Source organism: Pezoporus wallicus, unplaced genomic scaffold (genome assembly GCF_028554395.1).
Source record: "Pezoporus wallicus isolate ANWC-B61680 ecotype Strahan unplaced genomic scaffold, APGP_CSIRO_Pwel_v1 contig_3486, whole genome shotgun sequence".
In the NCBI taxonomy this organism is placed as follows: Eukaryota; Metazoa; Chordata; class Aves; order Psittaciformes; family Psittacidae; genus Pezoporus; species Pezoporus wallicus.
This window is the reverse complement of record NW_026642292.1, coordinates 3,213,318-3,234,390: the sequence shown is the minus strand read 5'-3', so window position 1 is coordinate 3,234,390 and position 21,073 is coordinate 3,213,318. Positions and strand designations below refer to the sequence as shown.

Sequence of the window (21,073 nt, the reverse complement as noted above, 5' to 3'; positions counted from 1 at the left end):
GTATAATAAGGGAGAAGAAATATGAAGATGTTCTGCTGAATGACAGAAGATAACAAGCTTATCCTTCCATGGCCTTGGCCACTCAGTTTGTCTGCATTCCATACAAACACCTCTGTGTCTGTTGCTGAGCCTCCCCACACATGTGCCAGGCTCCCAGAACCAAGCCATCAGATCACTGCCACCCTCTCTTGACCAGGTCTTTACCAGAAACTAGTAAGCCAATGACCATTTGGGCTAGGGAACATGTAATGGTCATGAAAATTTACCATGGTCTGGGTCACCATCCATGTTTATTTGGTTGTGCTTTCCTTCTCGCCCTTTATATAATACCGGTTATCTCAGACTGCATGCCTATTGGGAAATGGATGGTGTCTGCCTGTTCTGATAACACCCATATCTGGAGTCTGGGGATACAAGTGTGGAATAATAGTTAGATAAGAATAATTCAGTGATAACTTCATTGATACTTTCACAAGCAATGAAGTCTTAGGTACTGATAACCAAGGACACAATATTCTATCCATAACCAAGGCAAAAGGATCAACATACATTCAACATATAAAAGATACTCCCACAAGGCTTCCCAGATTGCTATGGGACCTCCTGAAAGGACAGACCTAGCACAGGACAGTCAACCAAGGACCTCTGCATCCACACAGATGCTTTTTGTCCAACAGAGTCCTGCAGAAAACTATGGAGTAGCCAACAGCTTTGGGTGAAACCTGTAGTCTAGCAATGACTCAATTCTTCTTCACATGTGTTTGACTTGCTCCTTAGTTTTCTTCAATGCATAAAATTTGCTAAATGAAAGCTATGAAGTTTCTGCCAGGTTCAGTGACTGAATGTCCAGGGATAAAGATGCTCAGCCTAGCCTGTCTGTGGGAAACTTGGGAGCCCCCAGAATATGCTGGGAGAAACTGCCATGAACCTGTGAAAAGCTGAATAAAACCCAGGCAAGACCAAAGCATCAATAGAGAGCACCATGATCTGCAAACACCAGGTATTGACATTATTAGCACGAGTGGAGGCACACCGGCTCGCCTGGCCAGGCAGCAAGCCTGAGGAGTGCAGGCTGCACACACAACTTGCTTTCTCTGGGCTGCCTCTTGCTGGGGACCTGGGCAGGGCCTGAGGCCAGCAGCAGACCAGAGAAGGGCAATGCTGGGTGCACCCAGCAGTGCCTGATTTGTTGCTATCCCCATTGAGAACTTGTCTTAGTGCTTTTTGCTGCTCTCCAGTAGCAGCAGGAGTGGCAGCTGAGCTGCCTCCCGCCCCCAGCAGTGCTGTGGGTTGGAAACATGGCACATTCTGCTGGGCAGTGTCACATGTACTCTTGAGCACTGAAACCCACTGTGGGGCTGCCAGGATAGGCTGGTGGTGGGACTTGCATGGGTGCTGCTACCCAGCTCCCCTAAGCACTAAGGCAAAGGGGTTGAAATGCACACAGGTGGTGTTTCTCCATGCTGACCTCCTCTGAGGTCCACATGTGTCTGGCTTTGGCACGCAGTGTTCCCTTTTGCAACCCAAACCACAGTGGCAAAGCAACCTTGCCAAGGGAGCCCAGGTGGCCGGTGGCTGCCCCACACACCCTCTGGACCCATGAAACCCTGCTCCTTCCCAACCATGCATGCAAAACCCGAGGAGATGGGCACCTGCACTCTATGCATGGCTGGGACAGCCCTGTCCCTCCCTAGAGGACCCACCCCCAGTTTCAGAAGTAGATCAGCATGTGCCAGGGCAGGCTCACAGGGAAGAGCAGGCTGCTCCCCCTCAAATGCAGCATGAAGCCAGCAGGAACTGAGGCCATTTCACCCTGAAGACGCTCAGCTTTCAGTTTGCATTGAAAGACTGTGGAGAACAAAAGCAGACAGGAACAGCCCCCAATTCCCTTTACACCTCCCATTCCCTGCAGCTCCCTGTGCGCCAGACCAGGCATCCCAGGGTGCAGGACCACCCCATGTGACATGGCGACGATCACACCATTATAACCTCTGGCACCCTTGCAAATCCAAGGAGGGCCAAGGCACCCCTCTGGGGGAATGGGAAGACGCTGCATCCTCCCTGCACTGCCCAGCGACAGTGAGGAGCCCCCGGGCAGGGCCAGGGCTTCACCAGGCTGTGGTGGGGTGGGAGCCGGCAGCAGCCATGGCTGCTCTGACATGGCTGTGGCTAGTACTCCTTGGCCTCCTGCAGCTGAGAGAGGTACTCCTCCTCGGCGGGGTTGTCAGCACACTGCTGCCCATTGTTGGGGGGCCGTACGGCGTGGTAGCGGCTCCAGTCACCCTTGCAGAGAATCCAGGGCAGCATGTCCACCTTGTAGTGCAGCTCTGGGGAGAACTCGGTGCTGATGAGGTTTGGGACGCCGGCTCCCTTGCCACGAGTGATGAGGCGAGTGTGCTCATCGTAGCAGCAGTGCTGGGCAGCCAGGGTGGTGCTGTCGAGGGAGAGCATGGAGCGCAGGCAGAAGCGTGCTGTGGGCTTGTAGATGTCCAGGCGCTCCTTGGGGCCGCTGGCATCCCGCCATCGGAAGCTCTTGCCCTGCTGCTCATCCCGCAGGTTGACGGCACTGTAGACAGCCTCCAGAGGGTAGGAGCAGGGGCAGCTGGGCAGGTCTGTCAGCACCTTGCTCAGGTACTTGGTGAGGAAGTCGCTCTTGCAGTTCAGCCACTTCTCACAGCTGTCCACCTCTGGGGGAGGACACCAAAGCGTGAGGGCATGCACAGCCCGCACCACACTTTACCCAGCTGCCATTTGCCCATGGCCTTGCCAGCACCTCCAGGCAGGAGCAGTCAGGCTCCCGGGACAAGCTGGAGCCAGGCTTGATCACTGAGGCACTAAGAGGGTGGAAGAGGTTTCATGCTGGGGCAGACCCATCTGCCACAGGGCTGGGCTGGCAATACCCACCATGGGAGAGGGCATGTGGCAGGCTGGCCTCAGCCAGTGCACTGTAAAGCAGGACCATGTTGTACCAGGGCTGTGAGAGAAACTGGGTTTGCCTGTATGACTGCTGAAGCCTTCTGTGGCAGAGATTGGGGTGACTTAGGTCTGGACGCCAAATGTGCCAGCCCTTGGCAGAGCCCTCCCCACCAGCCAGTCCCCATGAGGTCTGGCACTGAAACCCACAGAGCAAGGCAGAGGCAGAAGCTGACCTGAGTTGAGGAGCTCTGTGGTGTTGCCGCTTTTGAAAGGCGTCTCCTTTGTGGGGAAGACCATTTCTCCATCTGCTCCTTGAGAAACGAAAAACAAACCAAAGTGCCAGGGTGAACACCAGGAGTGGTGGGTTTTTTTTTCCTCCATAAGGGCACCAAACACCATCCATCTTCCACTCCCGCTCCCACCAATGCTTTGGCGCTCTGCCTGGAAGGGTGGACCGGCAGCAAGACTTGCAGGACAGACCCACCCAAGGTTATGCAAAACCCAGTGGACTTAGCCAGCTCCATCAGGAGCTCATTCGCTCAGGAGAGCATTTTAAGCTTTCAGTGTGAGAGAGGTGCAAGGAGTTGCACACCAAGCTGGAACCCAGCTCTACCACCCTTGGGCATCATGTAAAAGCCTCATTAGAGCTTCATTACGGAAACAAACCCCTGCGGTCATTAGCCCAGATCACATTAAACATAACTATCTCTTGCAGCATGAGCAGTGCCCAGCCAGCAGCAGCAGGAGAGCAGCCCACACTGGGATCGGTCAGTGCCCAAGCACTGGTATTGCCAAGGGCTCACCAGGGCAGTGAGGCAGGTCACAGGTCCTTGACTCCGTTGCTGTGCAGGCATAGCCACAGGACCGGGTCCTCTTCTGGTTGCCACTGCCACAGGTGATGCTGCAAGGGGACCACAGGCTCCACTCCTCCTCGTCTTCATAGTCTGTGTACAACAGGGGAGAGGCAGAGAGCAGTAGACCCCAGCACAGCTTCAGCAGGAAGGGAGCCAGCAGCCACCCGGGGCCTCCCTCAGCTCTGCCCTGTCCCTGGTATGTCCTTTGCAGAGATGCAGGCCTAGCGCTGCCCAGGGCACATGGAGGTGCCTGGCCATGTGGTGCCAAGGGCCAACCCTGTCCTTGCTGTCAGCTGCAGGGAAGCAGCTCCCAAGCAAAGGTTCTTGCTCTTACAGCTTTGCTCCTAGTCATACTGACCCAAACAGGCAGCACTGCCCATCCCCATCCCCACCAAACCTGCCTGATGCACTGGCCATGATGCTGAAGCATCAATGTGTTAGCAAAGTTTGACTGGTTTTGTCCTTGTGGCCAGGAAGTTGCAGGAGGGAGCTGCTGTGGTGCCCTGGCCTGTCTGCCCAGCAGCACCTGCCATCTAGCCCTCTGCAGCTCCTCTCCTGAGGATGCCCAGGCCTGTGGTAAAGGCTTCTGGCACCGGTAACACACCAGGGACAGAGATAATGGCAGCAGTACTTGCCATTAAACCTTTACATGGTATTTCTCATCTGAACATGCCTTTGCTAGAAGCCAGGCTCCAGTCTGATTACATGCAAGGACAATTCCCACTGGGATGCTGGCATGTCTCACTGCCAGCAGCCTCAGCTGGGTGCTGGCCTTACTCCTTGGCATGCTTGCTTAATTTTTAGTAGGAGCTGAGCACCAGTGTGCTGTGATCTGCAGTGCAGTCCTGCTTCCTCTGCAGGGAGGCAGGGCAGTGCCCATGTGCAGGGCAGCTGCAGGCACCCAAGAGGACTCACCGTAATTATATTTGTCCTTAAAGATCCAGTTCTTCTGCCTGGGCCACTGCTGGTCCCAGTCACCTCCCACTCCACTGAGCATTGATTCCTCCTCATACTCTGCTGTGTAATCTTCCTCTTCCTCCTCCTCTTCCTCCTCCCTGTTCCCTACATCCAGGTTGTCATCCTCTTCCTCCTCCTCTTCCTCCTCCTCATCTTCTTCTTCTTCCTCCTCTTCCCCTTCAGTGGGGTCAGTGTATTCCCAGAAAAGAGGCCAGAAGAGGTCCTTGTGAGACAACCACTCAGGGGATGTCAGGGACCAGTCATTACTTGTTTCCTTCAACAAGTCCATCTCCATCTCAGCCTGAGGATCATCCACCACTTCAATGGTCACCTGGAGGCCAGATATGAGGCAGGGCAGTGAGCCAGGGCACAGCACTTGGATGGACCAACCAGCCCATGTAATGGTTCCCAGCCCGAGAGGCCAGAGATGCTTTGGGGTACAGTACCACATAATGAGCACAAGAGGAAGGGACTGAAGCAGGGGCAGAGCAGGAGGGGTAGGGGTGGCTGGTGGTCACCCACAGAGACCAACACCACCATCAGAAATTGATAAGTCACCCTTGTAGGAGCATTTGCCCCCAGAGAGGGGCTGTAGGAACAGGGAAGATGCCATGACCGAATTTCTGTGGCAAAGCACCCTGTCTCGGTCAGCTACTCGCATCTGGTAGTTACCAAGAAGACTGATGGCAGTGGCCGCACGAATCCCACCCAGGAGATGTTTCCTCCTCTTAGGGAACCAAATGAGGCTGGGGAGGACAGGCAGTGCTGGCCCGTATCCCCTCACTGCCCGTGCAGACCTGCTCCCTACCTGGATGTTGGGATTCTGGGCACTCAGGTCCACATTGGCTAGCCCCGGCAAGCTCTGCAGGTCCAGCATGAAAGGCAGGTTCTCGTCCTGGCCAGTGCTGCTGGGCTGCGGCACCACCGGGCTCCTGGCAGGCTGCTGAGCCACCCCTCGGCGCCTATGCCGCCGCAGGCCAGCCTGCCCGCTTCGCCTCAGGCCCCGCGCCTTGCCCGATGGTGGCAGCTCCTCGTCCCCTGCCGAACGGGGGCCAGATGAGGCAGAGACCTGGAGAGGGAAGAGGTGGTGAGAACATCTGAGGGTGGCTGTGCAGGGAGCCAACTGCTGCCCAACAAGGAAAGCCTGGTCTCTTGCACTAAACAGCTCCTTCACCCTATCTCATTGCAGCATCAGGGCAGCAATGAACATGTTATTTAATACCCAGTGGCCTGCACTGTGCCAGGGCTCGGCCCCATTGCACCTGAACAACCTACAGATCTACTCAGGCTTCTCATCCGTGTGACCACCCTCTCTACCCACCTCTGCTGTCCCATTGCCCATCTCGCCTGCCTTTCCACTCCCCGCTCTCCCTTTTTTGCCAGTTATTGGGCCCTGGAGATGGGTAACAGCAAAGGCTGCCTCTGGTCACAGAGTTACCAGAGCTCATGATTAATAATTTTATATGTTTATATAAAAAGTTTATAACAAAGGCTTTATGACAAGGGAGGAAACACACATAAATAAATTGCTCTGTGGTGACAGTATTAGGGCAGACAACTTCACGCAACACAGGTTTAATTGAGATTTCAGATACTGCCCGAAGAGCGGAAAGATAGCTATGGATGGTAGACACAACCCGGCCAAACAGGACGAAACAACGTACTTGCCAGTGGTGCCTATAGCTCTGACACTGCAGTGGCACACGGTGCTTCACAGCCAGTCCTACCCCGGGAGGAGCAGGCATGGAGCCCGGCCAGGGCAGCGGCTCCAGCCGGCCGGCGGGCAGGGAAGCGGGCAGCACACCCTGCCAAGCGGCGGTACCGCACCGAGCTCCCACGTTCCTCGTTTCCGCGCTCGGCGCGCTGGCATGAGAAAGCGCGAGTCAAAGGGCCAGCAGGCTCCAGTGCGCCCGAGAAACCGGAGATGGGAACAACTGGCAACCCCCCGGCTGCACGGGCCATCCCCGGGCAGGCCTGCGGGGCCCCGCAGCCCGGGGCTGGGAGCGGAGGTGCCCGAACCCCCCGCAAGTCGCCTATTTCTGGCTGCCCGGCTGAAACCCCCTTTTGTTCCCGAGCTCTCGCCCTTCGCGCCAGCCCAGCCGAGAGCCGCGGGATTAACGAAGACAGCGGCAGAGAGCGGCGTGCCCCCTCCCCACGGGGGACGCGGAGAAGCATTTCTACCTGCAATTAGAGCCAGATGGCTTGGGGAAGGACTCCCCTCCCTTTCATCCTGATCACTGGAGCACTTCAAAGGCAGCTGGAGCCTGGCCAGACTCTCATGAGCGCACACAGCCTGTCCCAAGCCCTGTGCCCACACATCAAAGCCCGCAGTCCCCCCGTTCCCGGGGGAGGGAAGAGAGCAGCAGGGACGCTGCTGGTCCCTTGGCTGCTGCTCAGAGCAGGCTGGGCGCGGGGAAGGGGCAGTGACATACTTCACCAGATGGGCCAGGAGGAGAGAGTGCTGTGGGGAGGAGGGAGCCTGCCCAGCGAGAGCCCTTGGGCTCTCCCCTCTCCCTAGCAGGGGAGCTCACCCCTCTACCGTGGTACTGCAGGCAGCAAACGTGGGCACAGACAGACCCTCTGCCTGCACCTTCCCATCCCAGCTTTCTCTGCCCCCATCTAAAACACGGCAGTTTTGCGAAGGACTCACAGAATGATGCTCTTCTCCAGCCTGTCTCGTGGTGTTTCAGCCCCTTGCCAGGTCTCCTCTTGTGCCCAGGGACTCCCTGGGAGGGAAAAGGAGGAGCCCAGGAAGAGCAGAAGCAGCAAGGGGGGCAAGCAAGCAAACCTCGCTGTGTCCCAGTTCTGGCTGTACAACACCACCCACCAGTGCTGGGTTTGCTGCCAGCTGCGTGTGCCCAGCACAAGCCGAGCACAAGTGGCTGCCAACAGCCCTGTGAGGCTGGCACTCCTGCCTGATTTGTAATGAGCTTATCGGGGCTGAGTAAGCTCATTTCACAGACAACCCCAATTTAATACACATGGAAAGCAAGGTCTCCTCTAGCAATAGGATCCGAGCTCAGACAAGGACATCAGAGCAAGCCAGCCAGGAAGAGACTCCGAGTCTCCAAACTTGCACTCAGTGCCTAATTCAGATTTTACGCCCAAACAAGCTCAAGAAATTCAGAGTACAGTTCCCACAGGGAAAATGTAAAACTGCCCCAGGGAAACTGGCTGCAGAACTGCCACTGGGTGAACCGAGCTCCCAGAACAGACTGCTGGGAGTGTCTGACCTGGATGGCCCAAAGTCCTTCAGCGACTGTCACTGAACCATAGCACCCAACCCTTCTCTCCTGTTAACGTGTGCAGCGCTCAGAGGCATTGCTGGGCTAAAATTTGTCCCTGCATCAGAAGATGTCCCTCGAAAGCACAGTCCTGCTCAGTGCCTGACCCAAGTGATTATCAAGTCATGGATTTTAGAGCTGTCCAGGGAGGCCCAGTGTTCCCTCTGGGTCAGAGCATCCATGGTACTGTGACCCTGATAGATAGATGTGCCTTCTCTGTGTAACCAAGGGGCTCCTGCCAGCCACACAGGCAGCTGCCCTCAAGGGTCATGCTCTTGTCACCCTCTCCTCCACCCTGCTTAGGGAACAGCTGGATAAAGCCATTTAGCCTGGAGCTAAGCCACTGCAGCGCATCAGCTAAGAGAAGAGTGAAAACTCTACTCCCCTACTCTTCATGGAGTGCAGGAGAAAGGCTGCAAACCATTGCAGAGATGGTCGAAGCAGCTCCCTTCTGCTTCTGACACTGGTGAAGGACACTTGCCACCACACCATAGAAGCTGACTGCACAGTGATGAGAAGTCATAATATCTCACAGCTGAGCTCCAACCTTCTCCTGCAACCAGCCAGCACCAAGCAAAGGACAAAGTTGAAGGGGGAATTGCCGCAGCTCCTCCTGCGTACACTTGGGATATCCTGCCTGGCTGGGAATAAGGGTTTCCAGGGCAGAAATCCAAGAGAAACTCTGGGGCAGCACTCAGGAAAAAGCATGTACTTTCTGTTTGTTAAAAGCATGTTTAGACTGAAGGCCATATGCAGGATCACAACTGCCTCCCTACCAGCACAGGAGCTCTTCCCACATAATCCAGGCTTTCCCCACTGTAGTGGAGACTGTGCAGGGGGTCAGTGTAGGACCTTGGGGCACAAACTCAGCAAAGATATTAGAAAGGGGAAGGAGCTTGTCAGTAATTCACCCCAGTGTTGTGCCTACCTTGTAGACAAGATGGGTGACAAGGTGTGTGGAGAAGGTGTGTGGAAAGGACACATATAATTTCTCTAGAGACTAAAGGCTGATTTCTAGTCCATATGCCTCCATTAAAATTGCTTGCAAATATGAAGATGGCAAAGAGAGCAGCTGCAAAACCGTTTCAAGGGATGGAAAGACTTTTCCAGTGACAGACTTGTATAATTGAATTTGTCATGTTAAAAAGAAAAAGCAGTGACTTGATTTCCTAGTTCTTTAAGGCAGTAATCCATCTGGCACCAGAGACCCTCTAATCCAGAACAGAAGCACATAATAGGAACCAACACATCCGAGTCAAAGCCAGACAAATTCAGCTGAGGAATAAGGATTGTGTTTTTAACACTGTAGGTGATTAACCACAGGAACAAGCTAACAAGGAAAGTGGCAATATCTCTAGTGGAGACGGTCAAACCCATGTCATCGGGGTCAACACATATGTACTGCATCTGTGCTAGGGAAGAAATCCAATGATCTAATGATTTCTTCTGGCCTTTAAATCTGCAATTTTGCTACAAACTTCTCTAACACTCTGAACTAAACCTGGGTTCAGAAAACAAATGACCAACGGCCATGTGCTGCAGCTCCTACGTAAAAAATATTGGAGACATGACATCTCAGATCCTACAGCAGTTTAAAACCTGAAAACATCGACATAATAGTCCCTGCGCTGTATGCCCTTCGGCAACCAGAGATACCACTATGCCGCCACCGCAACCACAAGTACTTGTCCCTGCCGCATGTTCCTCTGTAGGCACAAGTTGCCACTGAACCCACTGACAGTGCTCTCTGTAACTACATACATTGCAGAGCAGAGCTGCTCTTCACCATGGGGTTAAACCCAAGCCAAGTACGCTTGAGATAACTCCCCGGGAGCGAAGCATTGCTGGAGCCTGTGCATCAGCACAAGGGAGTCCCTGCACAGGGCAAGCTCCAAGGACGCAGCTTCCACCCACACCTATCCTGAGCCAATTAGTGAGCACATAAACTTGTTCAGCTTGAACAAAAGAAACCTGTGCGCAGGGGAGTCAGATCAGAGGCAACAGTCAAGCTCTGCTTTGGGCTTGCGGTGAGAAAAATGATGTATTTGCTAAGGGCTGGTATCACATTGGTCTACAATTATAAGGAATGGGGGTTTTGTTGCTTAATCATTACTACTTGTGTTAGGTTTCCTTTGAATAGTCCTACCACACTGTACTGAAATGAGAACCCACTAGAAGAGCTATTGATCTTTTCCTGAATAGAGCTGAGTCTACACAAGTGTATTCCTACTCCTCCCCCCAAGCTCTCTCCAACATTATTTTAACATCTGTCCTGCAGTTTGTTGCAAACTCACCCACTTATGAAATTAGCCAAGAACAGAAGAGAAACCAGAACATTTTTTCTTTTATCTACCATAAAACTTTTCCTTCCATATTCACCTAAACAACCTGTGAAGATTTGGAGAAAGCTTTCCAACAAAATCTATCTTCGACTGAAATTGGGCAGGAGCAGCTCCAGGGCAGGATTTTATTATAAAGCCATGGAAGCAAAAGGATGCTGGTCAGTTGCTTCAGGAGGAAGGCCAGCCTGTGTGTGGGGAGCTCTGGAGCATAGTTTGCAGAAGGGCTCAGGACAGTTTTTGCTGGCGGGAAGGGAGAAAGTAGAGGTTTTTCCCAGCGCTAACAGGTGACACTGTTGTCTCTTTAAAACAAGGGAAGGTTGAAGTGTAATCAACAGGAACAAATGCTGCGTGCCACTCTGCCTCCCTCCCATAGTGCTGGGCAAGCTCTCTCCTTGAAGACCCCACCACAAACACAACTCAAAGGGCTTTTTAAGCCCAGCCAGCTGAGACTACTGTAGCCTCTGGAGGGCTGTAGTTTGATCCTCCCAGCTCATAACCCATCTACTGGCACAGTGTTTCAGCCAGATGGAAAACTCACTGGGTGCACACCAGGCAAGAGACCTCTGCATCAACTCATCATGCGCTTAATGGATCACCCAGAACTGTGCCAAGGCACAGCATGCTCCTACAGAGAGCTGCCGTGAGCTGGGTGGGTGCCCAAGAGACAATGGGAAAGGTGCAGACGCCTCCCAGTCCCTGTTCCTGTCTTCAAGACCTCCTGAGCCACAATCCCAACAATCAGACACAACACCTTTATACTTATAGGCAGGTGGTTTAGCAGGAGCCATCACACAGGGCTCTGACAAGTGAGCTATGGAAGATCTGCCAGAGGTAATTTAAGGCAGTGGATACCTCCAGCTGCCTCCCTCTTCTTCTGCCCTCAGTTACATTCCTGCCTGAAAGGAGCTATGGCACAAGAGCAGGACCATGATCTTCCAACTGCTCTGCTCACTGGTCTACCTGTGCTGGCTCTGACTGGGATAATCTTCACAGCTACTGTAGGACTGTGTTTTGGATTTGTGCTGAAAACAGTGCTGATAACACAGGGATGTTTTACTTATTGCTGAGCAGTGCTTACACAGTGTTTCTGACTCTCACACCACCCCACCAGTGAGCAGGCTAGGGGTGCACAAGGAGCTGGGAGGGGACACAGCAGGTACAGCTGACCCCAGCTGAACAGAGGGATATCCCATACCATGTGGCATCATGCTCAGCTTATAAAGCTGTGGGAAGGAGGAGGAAGCGATGGATGTTCAGAGTGGTGGTATTTGTCTTCGCAAGTAATCATTAGGCATGGTGGAGTCCTACCTTCCTGGAGATGGCTGAACACCCGCCTGCTCATGGGAAGCAGTGAATGAATTCCTTGTGCTTTGCTTGCATGCATGGCTTTTGCTTTACCTATTGAACTGTCTTGATCTCAACTCATGAATTTTCTTGCTTTTTACCTTCCAATTGTATCTCCCATCCCACCTCAGGGAGGGAGTGAGTAGCTATGTGGGGCTTGAACCTGCTGCTGGCTGGGGTTAAACCATGACACTGCCTCAGGATCAGCTCACACCTCAGTGCTGGTTTTGCTTTGTTCTTTTTTCTTCAGATAAAGACTGAAGCATCTCCCTTTAGGTTTTAGGCAGCTCTGCAAATGCTGGTGGAACAGACAAGGCACTTGGTTATCACGCTTGTGTGGGCAGATGCTGTTTATGGCAGACCAGAAGCAGCTGGCAGCAAACTGTGGCTGTGCAGGTAGTTATTACACCCTCAGGATTATAATTTTCACGCAGTTATCAAAACACTTTAGGTCATGTGGAATCACTCTCTTTTATAACCAGCTTCATCCCAACTGTCTTGAGTAGAGAGCTGCAGGAAGTAGCATCAAAGGCTTTCTCATCTCTCATTTGTTTTCATGTCTCACAACTGTGATAACTGTAATCTCAAAACCCTTCTCAAATTGGGTGACTCAGTTGCCCCCAAGGCAGAGCCAGCCCTGGAGCAGAAGACACCACAGCCAGGAGAAGCAGCAGCACACAGCACCATGAGGAGCAAGGGCATGGCCTAGTTGACTTTGTGCAAGACCAAGAACAGAGCAGTTGGCCAGGCTGCTGCGAGTGCTCCTCACCGTACATCGCGGTTGGCATAGCCTGGCCCCTCTCACCACAGCCAGTTCTCCTGCAGGTGTGCTGATGAGTAACTTGCCTGTGGCACCCTCAAACGACTCCCCAGGTCACTTGCAATGCAAGGAGCACAAGTAGAAGCCTCTCACCATGCCTGGCTGTTGCACCCCTCAGTGTCACACACAGGTGCTTCTCTACAGTAAATATCTTCTCCCTCTCTGACACTGAGAAAAATGCTGTAAACCCCCATTTTGCAGACAAAGAAAACAGCCTGCCCCAGGTCTTTCAGGCAGCCTGTGGCAAGGCCAGGAATAGGTTCATGTCTGCCATGTCGTATTTGGAGCAGGCTCTCGGGAAAGCCCTCCACATCTCAGTTTCTCCTCCCCACCTGCCCCAGGAGGGGCTGCCCTGCCTCCCACATTGATGAGCTGCATAGACCTTGCAATGGAGAAACTGGGGCTTCTGGTTCACACCTCTGACATGTCCCTGTGCAGCAGCCAGGGCTGTGCTCACCAGAGACCCTGCACAAGCACATAGGTCCAAGAGCCAACCCTTGATGGGTGGTGCCTGCTGTGAGGAACCCAGCAGGAGGCGAGGCACCCCTACCTGAGGAGGAAGGTACCCAAGACCTCTGCTGCAACCAGGCCAGCTGGGTGCTGCTCAGATAGAGCACAGCACAGGTATGGGAGTAGGGCCCCACAGGGACTGCACAGAGCGGTCCCCCAGGCAAGTGAACAGACACACATCCATACCCTCTGGTGCTCTCTGGCAAAAGCTCCTGTTAAGGCACATGTTTTCTCTTAACACAGTTGAACTGTAATACACATAAGCTCTTAATGCATCAGGCCGAGTTGCTATTAATTTGTTTCAGCTCTGAATCCCATGTGCTTCAGTAACCATTAACTTGCTCCAGCTAATGATCCATGTTTGTCAGCCTGCACACCGTAACCCTCTGACTGCTCCAGCTGCTGCTTCCTTCCCTACTGTAGCCCAGGCAAAAACGCAGAAGGAAGGAACACAAGATACAGCAAAGCAAGTGCAGAAACTGAAGAGGCCAGACCAACGCCAGCCTCCCCCTGACTCCTAGCCTGCTAGAAGACACAGGGGGACACAGGGCAGGTCCTGGACACCCCACAGATACTATCCCCTTGACTGGTGAGTGCGTTGGGGCTCAGCTGCCAGGAAAGAGGCAGGGCTGGCTTGCTCATACACAGGCTCAGGCTGTCAGAGCTTGGATGGAGGACAGCTCACCTGAAGGGCACCAAACCCATGCCATGCACCAGCCTCCCACTGTACCCTAAATGACAGAGGCTTCCTTGGGTGTGGACACATTTGCAGCCCTGCCTCACACTCAAGTCCTATGTGCTAGATAAGGCCCTGGAAGACTGGGCTAACCAGCAGCTCCTAATTCAAGGTAAAGCCAAGCCTTGCCACCTCTTCCCTGAATGCATGGGTGCTTCCTGGCCATCTGCAGACAGGTCCCCACCTTGAGCCTGTCCAGCAGCACTGGGGACCAGCAGAAGGCAGCAATTTATTGCATTTTTTCCCTTTGAAGCTGTATCCTTCCCCTGGAGACTAACTAAGCTGCAGTCCAGGAGGTGTCAGTGCCCTTCACACCAAGAGCCACCTGGGACTCAGAGGCAGGTCTCACACCTCGTAAGTACCGAGATGAAGTATATTTCATGTCAGCTTCTCAAAGAAGTTACTACACAGAGGGAATGTGCAGAAACTGAGCTGCTTGGAAGCAATACCATGCAGATAGACTTTTACAAGTGACCACATAAAAGCATCCAACAACCCAATGAATGTTCCCTGCAAAAATGGTGTACCAGAGAAAAAAATAGTTCTCACACTTTGGCAAGCTCCTGTCTCAAATGGAAACGTTTTCACACCAAAACATGGCTGCAGTCTCTTCCCTGCTTCTTGGCTTTGAGCTCTGGTGTTTTATACAAAAAACTGAGCTTTGGCAGCATTGGCTTTGGAGGAGCTGGATGGCACAGGCCACCTTGCTGTTGTGACTGTATCTCGGAGTATCAGGCTTCCCTGTGGAAAGTGTCCAGGCATCCCGTTTTGGGGATTATTCTGAGTTTTGTACTGGTACTATATAAACCAGAAAATCCCTGGTTTGTACTCCTTACTCCTAAGATGCTGACAAGAAGAAAGCAGGAATTAATTCCCAGTACACTCCCTGCATCACCTCGCTGGGCTTGGAGGGACAGCGACTGAAGGCAGGATAAGTCCTCACCTACCTGTCTTTAAGAAGAAGGTCTGCAAGAGCTGGACACTTTCGGGAACCCAGAGAGAGGGCTGAGCAATGCCCTGTAGGGCGATTTATGCCTAATCTCTACCCCTTACATGTGCCTTTTACAGGAACCCCTTTGATTGTAACAATGGGAGCGAAGCAGACCTATTTGTGCAGTGAAAAGGGAAGAAGCCCCCTTGTCGGGCAGCTTCCCTACACCCGGCTCCCTTTTGTTTCTGCTCCTGCCTGAGCTCCAGGGCAGGAGGGTTTTCAACTGTGTTGACTAAGATAATTTGGCACTTCTCAAAAGGAAATTTGCTACAAAGGGTGAAGTACCTCCCTGCGCACAAAGAGCCCCTTTCAGAGCGGAAGGATGCTTCAGTGCACGTTTTGTACCCACAAATCCGACCTCCGCCAAGGACAAAGCCAGGGACAAGAACGCTTAATTGCTGAAGAAATGAAAAGGTAAAAAGCACATCCGCAGGCAAAATGACTCTGCTACTGACACAGCCGCGGGTCCTGGCAGGGCAGGTCCGGGTGCCCCACGCAGGGCTGGCATGCACGGGTGGCAACACACGCTGGAGACACACAGCACGGCGAGATGGCCCTGGGGAAAGCACACGGGAGGCTCCGAACACCCGTGTTCTCCCCCGCAGTAGCCCCAGTGGTCTCCCCAGGCAGCATGTGTAGGCTATGTTAGGGGTCCCAAATAACAGGGCTCCCCCAGTTTATAATCTCCTGACAAATTCCACTCAGGCCCTGTTGATATTTCCATTTAATGCTTTTTACCTAGTACAGCCACTCCACGTCACCTTGAAGCTCCTTTACTTTGCACTTACTGATATCTCCAGTCAGGCATCTTGTCACTGCTATACATTCAATTTCTAAGCACTCCTCTGCTCTCAGGCTCCCTATACACAGGACAGGTGGATTTAAATCAAGACTGCTACCAATGGCTTTTAATCAGCAAGGAAGACATCTTGGTGGAGACCTTCAGGTTTGAGCACAGTTTCCCATTGCTACTCTGGCTGCCTGAGGTAATCAGTAAATAATACACACTGTTGTTGCTCGTTTCCTTCTTTCTCAGGGTGCAGGAGCCTCTCATACGAGGTGCTGTACAAACCCACTGATTTGCAGCCAACTACAGCCCTTTGGTATTCTTTTGTTGCTTTCTATTATCACTTATCACAGACACCAGATTTGCTTTGCTTGAAGACTCAGACCAGGGGAACTCCAACAGCAAGCTCCAGCCTGGAGTCTCACCCTGTCCCTGTCCCAGCCCTGCAGTAACAACCCAGGGTGCCTCAGGTTGCTTGCTGCTCTTGCTCTTGGAGCAGTTCCCTCCTGCCACCGAGCCCACAGTCACTGGGCTAGGCAGCTTGGACCCCCTATAGCATGCTGCCGCCTTCCTCTGCCGTGCTCCATCACCACTGGGATGCTGGCTACCAACACCCCCATCACTGCTACTGCCAGTACTATTGTTTCTATGCATAGGTATTGAAGTGCTTGTATTGGTTGACACAGATCTAATAACTTCTACTGTTTACATGTCTAGTGTGTTAGAATGTTGGCTATTTTCTATTTACTAAAAGAGTACTGGAGCAGACTGGTATCAGTTGGAAAGAGCCCAAATATTTATTAACGATGCTCAAAGCCAATATTTTGAAGTCCAGCAAGTTTATCAAAACATATTTTGCATTTAAACCTCCTGACTTCGAAAATAAACAGACCGTTAAGCAATTTGATGAGCTGTCTCTCATCTCCACAAGAGACACAAGCTTTTCCAAGTATTCAGTTACCCAAATCTGAAGAGCCACTGGCATGGGTCAGTGCTTGGACTTGCACATTACTGTGCACATCAGAGTGTGATGCATGTGACCCGCAAAAGTGCTTCTAAAACCCCTGTTGTGCACCTGCCTCCTACTTCGGAGCCTACCTGCCTTCCATAACAGCAGGAAAAAGCCTCCAAATGAGCAGCTATCTTCTGTTGTTAGATTTAAGTCACAGTTTGGAAAGAAAGTGTTTCAACTTCTAGTCAATTGGGCTGAAGAAATAGAAAACATTCTCGCTACATCTGTTGCTTATGCTGGGTTCGGTGTACCTCAGGCAAAGCTTTTCTACTCAGTATCAAGGCTGAGAAAACGTAAATGCAAATGCTGGCTCCTTTGGTAATTAATGACTGGAAGCAGTGGATCCTGACTGTGGCACAGGACTTTGGGGCATACTGATAAGGCTATCGCCCAAAGGTAAAGCATGTGTTCTCTCCATCCTTCCTGCAATTAGAAGACTTCCAAACACCAAAATTTACTGAAAACCTGAATGGGTTTAATTTTTCTAGATTATTTTAGTATAGAAACACAACTCTGAGGCTCAGCACAAATTATAAAAGTTCCCATTCACTTCTAAACCAAGGGAAAATGTTTACTTGGCATAAAGATGCTAAAATAAAATAAGGCCAAGTTTTGTAACTGTTTAATGGTTTTGATTGTCTATCTGCTCTGTCTGTCATTTCTATTTTTCTCCTCCTGGCCCCCTTCATTCTACCCACATCTGTAGGACATTACCCATAGTGTAACCAATACTCCAGCTGTGGCTGCCCTGCTGCCACAGAGACAGGACGTATCAGCGCTGCAACAGGAACCATCTGTGCCTATGACCCAAAATCACTCTGGATTTTTTTCTAACCACCATACTGCTGCACTTCTGCTCCCTGCTCTAGTTCAAACACCAGGCATGTCTGCTCCAGATTCTTCCCCACAGGCACCAGAAACAGAGGATTTCCTCCCAACACAGTCAGAAGACACATGCCAAAACCTATCGCTTTCTCCCTGCTGTGCAGAGTGTGAAGCTGGTACCTGGAGGGATACAAGGTGTGCCCAGGAGCACCAACAAAAGAATTGAAAGAATGTAACTCTCACAGGCTGAGATAAGAGCAGTCCAGTAACTAAGGTATAACACAAATCATTGCTGCTACCACCAATAATAATAATGATAAGGGAAATAACAAGGGAAGAGAATACAATACCACCCGTCGATACCCAGCCCAACTGAGCAGTGAACTAGCCCTTCCAGGTAACCCTCAGTTACATCCTGGGCATGATGTGCTGTGGTATGGAATACTTCTTTGGCTAGCTTGGGTCAGGCGTCCTGTCTCTGCTTCGTCCCATCTTCCCCTCCTCCCTGGCAGAGCATGAGGCTCAGAAAAGTCCTTGGTCAGAGTAAACATTATTGAACAGTAACTAAAAACATCAGTGTTATCACCTCTGTTCCCAGGATGAAAGTCAAAACACAGCACTGCACCAGCTACAAAGGAGGAGAAAAATGACTGCTACTGCTGAACCCAGGACAGTAACCACCCCTTATTCCATACCATTCATGTCATGCTCACATCCCACATTTTTCAATATGCCATTCCCCTGAGGAATCTATTCTTCATCTTCTTCCTCACCTCCACCCTCAAACCTCTGCCTATAAACTTGTATGTTTGTATTTCTGCAAGAAGAAAAAGTCCTGGGGACAGAGGCTGTGCTGTGAGTGCCGTATGTGATCTTTGGCTGGTCACACAACGCTCCCCATTCACAGCCACTCACAAACTGGGACTGACAGAAGCTTGCCCTGCTTCCCGAGGTATTTCAGACATCAGATAAAAAGGAGCCTGAGACTGTGCTGCAGGGTCCCGTGGTGGGGACCTGCACAGCTTCCTAATATGCACTTTGTCCTTGTCCTATGCCCCCTGCTACAGGGCTGCAATATTTTCCTGGATTTCCACCTTAAATCCCTACTCCCTCTGCAGCTGGAGGCTGAGCGCACTCTGCCTGGCATTTGCCTGGTGAGTGAACCGGCAGCTATGTCTGTGCTTTAAGTCTTACAAGCAAAATACAGCACCAGCATGATTCCCCTGAGATGAGCACCATGGTTTGGCAATAACTAGCAGTAAGGTATATTGTCATCGCTCAGCACCTCCTCTGCCAGTGTAAGGAACACTGCAGATCAAACCTGCTGCTCCCCGCACTGCTGTGTATCACCAGCAAGGGCTGGGCTTCTCTTATCCCATCTTGCTCTACCTCGTAGAGCTTTTCTCATAGCCACTTTTCCCACTTAGCCCTTTCACCCACTTCTATCAGTAGAATTCTTCAAAACCGTATTTTTCAAACACAGCTCTGCTACCTGAGCCACTTTTTCTCCAGAGAACAGTGTCAAGATGTAAATAACTTGCTTTAACTGTTCAGCTGTCTGTCTTTCTTATTCAAACCCTTCTTCCTGCCCTCCTGGTAGTTTGCTTCTTCACAGTCCCTTTCCTGTCATCCCCATCAGCTCCAACCAGTTGGTTCCCAGTCCCTCACTTCCCGCTGAAGTTTCCCCTTCCACGATGCCATTGCTGGCCGGATCCAGCTCTCAGAGGGGCGAGAGGTGCAGCCCCAAGACCTCCTCCCCAGCCTGGGGGGTGTCCCGAGGCCGCCTGCCCGGGATGCTGGACGGCGCGCAGGCTGCGGGGATGAGAACAGAGCACGACCACTCTGGAATCTGCCGCTAGGTCGTCCCAGCGGGAAGGGGAGACGGCGGCTGAAATCCGTCACGTCTTCTTTTTGTAGTAGCAGAATTTTGGAGTTCCTGGCAAACCACCAACGCCACTGATGCTGCCGCAGGTCGGGTTGCGGTTGGACCCCTCTCTGCGGGGATGTTGCCCCCTGGAGGCAACGGATCCTCCCGAGCGCTGGGTCTCGGCGCTCGCCCCCCCCCCCCCCCCCCCCCCCCCCCCTCAAAGCACCTAAACCAGCCCCTTTCCTGCAGCCTCAGTGCAGAACTGGGGCTACCCGACAATCCCGGGGGCCGGGAAAGGGCTCTGCTCCTCAGCGAGCGGAGTGCCAGCCCAGCAGAGGGGAGTCACGGAGCCCTGCTTCCCCCCGGGGCTCCGGGCGGCCTTGGCCGCGGGACACGTGTTAGATGCTCCCTTCGGAGATGCACAACCGTCCCCGAAAGAGCCCAGATGACCCCGCTGGGGGGGGGGAGGGGGGGTTCGCTTCCCCCCTCAGCCGTCTGGGCACGGGTAGGGCTGCGGAGGGCTCGGCCCTGAACCCCCCCGGCTCTCCATCCTTCCCCAAAGGCTGCCTTACCTCCGCCAGCTTGGAGCTTCTCTCCTTGGGGCTGTTGCTGCGCTGCTTCCTCACGGGCAGCCCTCTCACCGCAGCCAGGAAAGTTGTCAGGAAGACGAAGCCGAGAATGAGCACGACTTTTCGTCTAATCAGCGGCATCTCTCCCTCCCTCTCGCCCCTCCTCGCCCGCCCAGGGCAGGCGGCCCGGCAGCACGCCCTCCCGCAAGGCTGCAAGCCCCGTCCTTCCTTGCTCGGGAAAGCAAAAGAAGAAGGGGAAACTCAGAAACACATTAATGTATATGAACTACCGCCGCCGGGAAGCGCAGCTCCGGCGGGTGCGGACGGGGCAGGGTCCCCCGGGCAGGGCCGCTCGGCTCCCTGTGATCTCACTTGCAGATTGCCGAGCACGTTTCAGTGTCGCTGCTTCCCCGGGCTCGCCCGCCGGTGCCACTGATGCTGAAGGATAACTCTGAAAAGCTTCACAAGTGTGTGCGGAGAGGGAGGGGGGAGAAGAGGGCTTCGCCTCCCCATCCCCCTTCCTAATCCCTTCGGCAATCTGATTTCTTTTCCTCCTCCTCCCCCCGCCAAGTCACTCCCCGGGGCTGCCGCGGCTCTTCAGGCACCGCCGGGCGGGCGGGCCGCGGCCGCTCGCCGGGGAGAGGCTCCTTCTCGCAAGGAGCGCGGTCAAGCCCCTCCCGGGCGAGCGGCGAGGCAGCCGGCCCTGACGCTCCCCTGCCTCGCTCTCTCCGGGCGCTGCCCCCTTCGGGCGCCGCCGGCCGCTCCTCCCCTCCCGGCAGCCGCATGGCCCCGGCGGCCCCTTACCCATCGCCCCTGCCCGGCGGTACCCTGCGGGGCGCTGCCCCTCCGGCGGGGCCGGCCCGGCCCGGCCCGCGGCTCTTTGTTCCGCTGCCGGGCGGCGGCTCGCCTCGGCGGCGCCAGCCTTGCACAAGCCCCGCGGCACCGGGCGCTGCCCTCCGGGGGAGCCCCGCCGCAGCACCGGGGCAGCGCCCTCCCGGCGAGGCGAGGCGGCCTCGGGCTCCGGGCCGGCCGCGAGAGGAGGTGGGGGGGGGATGGAGGCGCCCTGGACGGAGGGGCGGGAGCCGGGCGAGGGTCTCAGCCGCAGCAGACGCTCAAAGCCTCCAGCCGCTCCCCTGGGAGGAAAGCTTTGGGGCACGGAGTCGGATCCCGCTCGCCAAGGCCAGACCCTGCACTCTCCTCTACCGAGTGGGGCCGCGGGCTCAGCGCAGGGACTGGGGCAAAAGCGGGGCTCCGTGCTC

At 53.6% G+C, this 21,073-nt stretch overlaps 1 protein-coding gene across 2 annotated transcripts; it reads right to left on the bottom strand.

Moving 5' to 3' along the window:
- Nucleotides 1-1,774: 1,774 nt before the first annotated feature.
- ISM2 (isthmin 2) lies at nucleotides 1,775-20,533 on the bottom strand. Of its 2 annotated transcripts, none has more exons than XM_057428551.1 (6): nucleotides 19,818-20,533; nucleotides 5,536-5,796; nucleotides 4,686-5,058; nucleotides 3,720-3,860; nucleotides 3,150-3,227; nucleotides 1,775-2,687 (listed from the first exon to the last, which is right to left on the bottom strand). In XM_057428551.1, the coding sequence occupies exons 1-6, from the start codon at nucleotides 19,953-19,955 to the stop codon at nucleotides 2,170-2,172; spliced, it is 1,509 nt and encodes a 502-aa protein (XP_057284534.1). In that variant the 5' UTR covers nucleotides 19,956-20,533; the 3' UTR covers nucleotides 1,775-2,169. The 2 variants fall into 2 exon arrangements, with proteins under 2 accessions (XP_057284534.1, XP_057284535.1); XM_057428552.1 differs by having other exon boundaries at nucleotides 3,150-3,221.
- Nucleotides 20,534-21,073: the final 540 nt, after the last annotated feature.

Bases quoted from the DNA above. Each gene is read 5' to 3' on its own strand.
- ISM2 (XM_057428551.1), bottom strand. From the start codon at position 19,955: ATGCCGCTGATTAGACGAAAAGTCGTGCTCATTCTCGGCTTCGTCTTC. The intron at 3,861-4,685 runs GTGAGTCCTCTT...TGTTGTACACAG, and splicing joins TAAGGACAAATATAATTACG to ACTATGAAGACGAGGAGGAG. The intron at 3,228-3,719 runs GTGAGCCCTTGG...TCGTTTCTCAAG, and splicing joins TGACCTGCCTCACTGCCCTG to GAGCAGATGGAGAAATGGTC.